Here is a 6,000-nt window from a genome sequence, read left to right as displayed (position 1 = left end):
CTTGCTTGTCCATGAGCTATGCTGAGGCACTGTCTAGTTGGCCTGGGTCAAAATCATGCCAGGGTTTTACAATCAGGTTAACAATTAGATGGAATGAACCATAACATGGCCTGGTTACTTTTCTGACATAGACATAGCCTTCTGTTCCCACCTGGTAACACAATGTTTCTCCTTTGTCTCCTGATTTCTGTGGTCTTTGAGCATTGTGGATGCTTAGCTAGTAATTGGTTACGGAGCGTGTAAAACAAGGAACTCTATGAGAAAGCCAGACAAATGTATTTCTTATGATCTATGCTGTTCAACAATCCTTTAGCACTGCTCTAAAATGTTTTATTGATAAAAATGCTCTAACAGTTCACATTTCATTTTGCTTTTTTAATTCTTTTCATCTGTTCTTTAGAGATCGAGTGGATAGTCTTGTTGGCTTGCTCTTCACTGGCTTGTGGGACAACACTTTAAATCTGGCAATGGATCAGAAGCACTGAAGAGCACATTTGCTCCCACCACCAATGTTTCTTAGAGCTGCTAAAACAGGACCAATGAAGATGTTCACCAGACTCCAAGTCCTTGCCCTAGCTTTGTTTTCCAAAGGGGTCTTCCTCTCCCTAAGTGACCACAACTTTGTTAGAAAGGAGATTAAGATAGAAGGAGACCTGGTCCTAGGTGGTTTATTCCCAATCAATGAAAAAGGCACCGGGATAGAAGAATGTGGGAGAATCAATGAAGACCGAGGCATCCAGCGCTTGGAGGCTATGTTGTTTGCCATCGATGAAATTAACAGAGATAACTACTTACTGCCAGGAATTAAACTTGGAGTTCACATTTTGGACACGTGTTCCAGAGATACATATGCTTTAGAACAATCTCTGGAGTTTGTCAGGGCATCTTTGACTAAAGTGGATGAAACAGAGTATATGTGCCCTGATGGCTCTTATGCCATTCAAGAAAATTTACCCTTACTCATTGCAGGCGTCATTGGTGGTTCCTATAGCAGCGTCTCCATACAGGTAAGTCATTTCAATAGTTACTCCATTAGATGAGAATCATTCATCTGTAATTCCTGTTGAGAGAAATGTTGGTTATACAGGATGGACAAAAAGTAAGTCTCTGTTCAATCAGTTTACCCCAGGGGTTAATGTAGCATACAACTATCTACTGATTTTATATTATTTTGATTAATTCTTAAAAATACCTACTGTATTTTAGCTCTGTGCCAACTGGCCAGTTCCTCTGGTCATGGTGAACCCTTGGATTATTTGAAGTTCCCAAAAACCTTGGTATTTATTTTGAGTTTTGGGTTTCATTGGACATCTGAAAATTTCATGAGGCTTTTACAAAGCTAAATTCAGACCTCTGCTTTCACATGAATCATATAATTTATACCACCTATATTTCTGAATAAATTAATGCCTGTCATGCCATGTTTACATGTTCTTTGTCATGAAAACAACAAAGTTTTAAAATAAAAGAAGATATCTTCATCCTACTTCAAGACTGAAATAAAGTAAAAGTGGCATGCTAACCGAAAACTTAAAGTACACTTGACCCAAACTCGATTTGAAACATTTAGCTGCTACTTAAAGCCTACTGAATCCAGTGAAAATTATTCTGCTGACTTCTGAGAGCAAGACCTCCAGTATTACATGCAGGAAGTACAGTTTCTGAATGGATTCCAAATTTGCTATCTTTCCTTGCTTCCAGTATCTCTTGCTTCCTCCCTATGACACATTCTAGTTGCAGCTTTTGGTTTTACAATATTGCTCTAAAGGAACAACCTCAGTAAGCTGGTGGAGAGTGTTTAATGGCCAGTGATAGTGTCAGGTTGCAGATGGGTTAAATGTTCAATATATCCTTCAAAATATGCTTCTTTAACATGCTCGTTTTCAGTTTTGTGGGGCTAAGCATAAACGTTGATTCTTTTATTCTTAGTTTCCTATGTTCACAAATTTACAATAAAACTTTGATTCCTTGGCTTTTTTTTCATTAAATGAACACAAAGAACATATATGCCTTCTTTTTTCTACAGAAATTCTGAATTTCTCCTCTCCAACCTAGATATTTCTATGCTAGTGCATATTCTAAAGTAGCTAGCTGCTGCCCAATATGGCCAAATGGTTTTGACCTACAATGTTTGACCTTCAGTGGGCCCGCTAGCACATGCAGGGTACACCAAGACATACTCTTTACTGGTTGTGTAGCTCTGATTTCTCAGAGCACAAAGATCAAGTAAGTTTCAAGGCTGGAAAAGAGACCTCTAAGCAGAGAAATGATAACTATAAAATCTTGAGTAACATGAAGGGAGGATTAGGAAAATCATTATTCATTGTTCCTTCCAGGCTAACAATGGGCACATCAAATAGAAGCAGCAAATGATAAGCTTAAATCAAAGAAATGAAGGTGTTTATTCACACTGTGTTGTTAAACGGCAGTATCGCTTGTGACAGAATTTTGTGGACATTAAGAATTTTATGTGTTCGAGACTAGAAAAAAATAGAAATTTCTATAGGGAAACCTTGCAACTCCTAGAACTGCAGGAAACTTAAGGTCGAGACTTTTTTTTTAACGAAGAAACAGTATATGCTTGCACTATCCAACAGTGGACAGGTGGTAGCAGCTTTGTTTGATATTTGGTCCTTTGTGGTCACTCTGTTTCTCAATCCGCAAATAACCGAAAAGGAATGGCTGTAATAGTAAATTAGTACTGAAGAGCTATCCCTTCCTTCACAGAATCCCTGAGGTAGTCGTCCACACCATGCTCCTAAAGTGTCCTGGGGCCTTACACATGTGTCAATCTACTCTTTTGATCACAGTCTCTAGTGCCCATTGAGGAAAGATTTAATCCGCATCTGAAGCGGGAGACTGAATGCAGTACAGTCATAATACATATCAATGTCTCACATTGCAAAAGCTTGGGGTTGTAGCAGCTGTCAGTTGGAAACTGGAAGTCTTGGCTAGAAGGTTTTTATTTTGATTCAGGAGACTGACAAGTGCCAATGTAGCTGTATACATATTTGTGTATCAGCTGACTTTCACAGCTTATTAGGGGTATTGAAACAACAGTAATGTCTATTATTACTCAATATAACTACCTCGTGGTTGACAATAGTTGCTCATACATCAGTTCTGTCTTATATAGTTCCTCAAAACAGTAGAGAAATAGGCTCATAAATTACTGCATGTGTCATGAAGTATATTTCCAGCTAAAAAAGAACTATTCACCTGATGCTTTTCCCTTGATACAGATTGGGTTAGCCCTTATCCAGGCTGTCTTTTCTAGCTTTCTTCTAGCTTCCAAGCAATCTAGAAGAGGTTTAATAAAGTTATTCCATCTTTCTATTCATCTTGTTAAGATAGCCAGACATAATCTATGATTTAAGAGAAAATCCCTACTGAGAATGATAGGAATTACAGAATCACACATGAAAAGATAAGGACTTCAAAGCACTAAAGCCACAAATTTTGGTGCAGGAGGAAAAAAAAGAAAAAGACAATTAAAATTCAGAGATAATTGCCTGTACACAGATGCTCCTGTAACAATTGGAATTGCACTGGCACTGAACATAAAAGCACCTTAAAAAGTGTGTGTGTGAGGTTGAGCACTCCCTGTTCTCCATGTTTTCAAACAGTACTGAGGGTGCTGGGTACATTTAGATGTAGCACTCACAAGTACTTATCTTCTGCCTGAGAGCTGTAAACATCATAAAGTCCACAGCACAGTTTCTCAGTCTTAAAATAAACCATGCTGGGCTCTTCAGACAAGAAATTATTTCTGTTTTTTTTTTTTTTTTTTTTCCTCTCTTGTGAATTTGCTGTTGTATTTCAATATCTCCTCTTCCCCTCCCTTCACCCTCCCTCTGCAGATTTCCGTCTGGACAGCTGTCTTCCAAATCATTTCATGATGCTCCTGCTGTCAGATTTCTGCTTCTTTCATTATCCTTCCACCAAGGAAAAAAGAATTTGCTGGTAAATCAGCAACGAACACCTTCCCCACTGAGTCAGTATGTGCAATAGGCAATTTTTACAGAGAGTAAAAACAACAAGAGAATGTAGAATGCTTAATTATTTTCTGGTCAGACTAGGCTATTATCGTTAATGAAGATCTGGATAATTGGTTTTTAGATGCTGTGTTTAAATTAGCAGTGGGTCCAATCTGCACAGCTCTTGATCCCTCAAAATCTAAACCATGCTTCTCAGTCAATGGAAAAGTGTTAAAAAGTGTTTTACATGCTATAAAATTCTGATCTGAGCTGAATCTGTGATTTGAAGATGAATTTTCCAGAGTTCAGAGAACTTTATTTTATGATTCTATTTCTTTTATTGAGCCATATTATTCAGTGTCACCTAGTTTGCAACAGAAATTTCAAACATATTTTCCTTGGGGACCTTCATAGACATTGTAAAAGGATAAGAAAAAGAGGATCGCTCATTTGCACATAAGAGCACCTGCATAGTTAATCCAAATGCTATGTATAAAATACTCAATTCAGCTCTGTCAGGAATATGAATTTGTAAGTAGGGATGTGGCTGTCCAAGTGCTGATTTTTTTCACCCATAATCCTGTCCATTTCTGAAAACTGAACCTATTCATGCAGTCAGACTCTCTTTCTTAGAAAAAAGATTTAGACATTCTTTGAGGTCGACTGGGCTTTGCATATCTAAATCCATTATATTGATGGTGGTGCAGTGTTTGAACCCTACGCAAAGTTTCATCTGTGCTGCAGACCCACAGAGCACAGTCACGATTCCCAATTTGGACTGAACTTCATCCAGAAGAAAATGCCAGATTAGAAATCACTGCCCATTTCTCTTCTGTTGAATTCCTTGCTGGGTCTGAAACAAACTGTAGCAACAACCATGGGAAAATGCTTAAAGGTGTAAAGGTACATTACTGTTATCAGAACAGTAGATAGATAAGTTCTCTCTCCTATGTGAATGACCATCTGGTATGAAGTTCAGAAAATGTGCTCATTTACCAAAAATCTTTTCCTAGCTGTCAGTTCTCTTCAGACACACAAATCTGCCAAGAGTTCACGGAGCCTGAAAGCTAATCACCAACATTTTCTTCCTCCGAAAATAAACCATATTCCAACAAGAGGCATTAACAATAGCCTGTGACTTCCAAAACCAATCAAAATAGTGCAAAATTCTTCAAAGAACTGTATGCAGAAAAGTCTTATAGAGTGTGGGGTTCTCTCCCACAGTGCACACACCCAGCAGGATTATGGGCAGGAGACACATAAGGATGATACGGTATTGAGGGCTGCAGGGTCCCCAGGTGACCACAGAGCACATATGCCCTTTGTGCCAGGCTTGTAGAGGAGCTTTTGCATTCAACTGTGCAACAACAGCCTCAGGTGATTTCGTGCCTGTGAAACTAAACCAACTCCTTATTAGAAGATCTTTTTTGCAAGATGAGCCACCTGCCACTAGCATTTAAGCTACACATACACATATTGAACTCCCTGGCGTCTCCTTCAAACTCACCTTCTTTCATCTCTGTTCTCTATTTCTTTCTTCTGTCCCTCCAGCCAGGTCCTTGTTTGTTCCTCTCATTTCTATTCTGCTTTCAAAAACTAAACATCCATTACATTGAGATTTTCAAACTGCCCTAGCAGCATGAGATGTTTGCTTCCTAGAGATTTCAAAGAAATGTAGGTACCTCCATCTGGTTGACTTCTCTGAAAATCCCAAGCAGTTTCCTGATTGCTTTGCAGTGTTTTGTTTGTTTGTTTTTCCTACATGAGCATTTGCTCCTATTGCCAAAGGGAAATGATGTGGTTACATAGGGCTGGGTAAGTAACCCACGAGGTTACAGGCAAGAATGAAGGAGCCCTACTGCATTATAAATGAGAAAGAATGTAATTACAAGAGAAAGTTGCCCAGCATAAGAACTAGTTAGGGACATCTTGGTATAACCCATACTCATTCTGCCCCTTCGGACTAAGATTTAGGCAGCAGTTAATGCGTCTTAAATAACCACGTTTAACAATGATGGGTCTT

At 38.7% G+C, this 6,000-nt stretch overlaps 1 protein-coding gene across 2 annotated transcripts in view; it reads left to right on the top strand.

Annotated features, from left to right (window-relative positions):
• The first annotated feature begins 509 nt into the window (after positions 1-509).
• GRM3 (glutamate metabotropic receptor 3) overlaps positions 510-6,000 on the top strand; it is a 47,668-nt gene continuing 42,177 nt past the window's right edge. The window contains exon 1 of one of the 2 annotated variants that reach the window (XM_062597418.1): positions 510-1,007. In XM_062597418.1, coding sequence (XP_062453402.1) covers positions 510-1,007 — 498 coding nt within the window. The remainder of the gene's footprint in view (positions 1,008-6,000) is intronic. The other variant, XM_062597505.1, reaches the window with a different exon arrangement.

The sequence above is a fragment of the Rhea pennata genome, chromosome 1, assembly GCF_028389875.1.
Source record: "Rhea pennata isolate bPtePen1 chromosome 1, bPtePen1.pri, whole genome shotgun sequence".
Classification (NCBI taxonomy): domain Eukaryota; kingdom Metazoa; phylum Chordata; class Aves; order Rheiformes; family Rheidae; genus Rhea; species Rhea pennata.
Note: the sequence above shows the minus strand (reverse complement) of the source record. Positions and strands in the feature narration are given on the sequence as shown.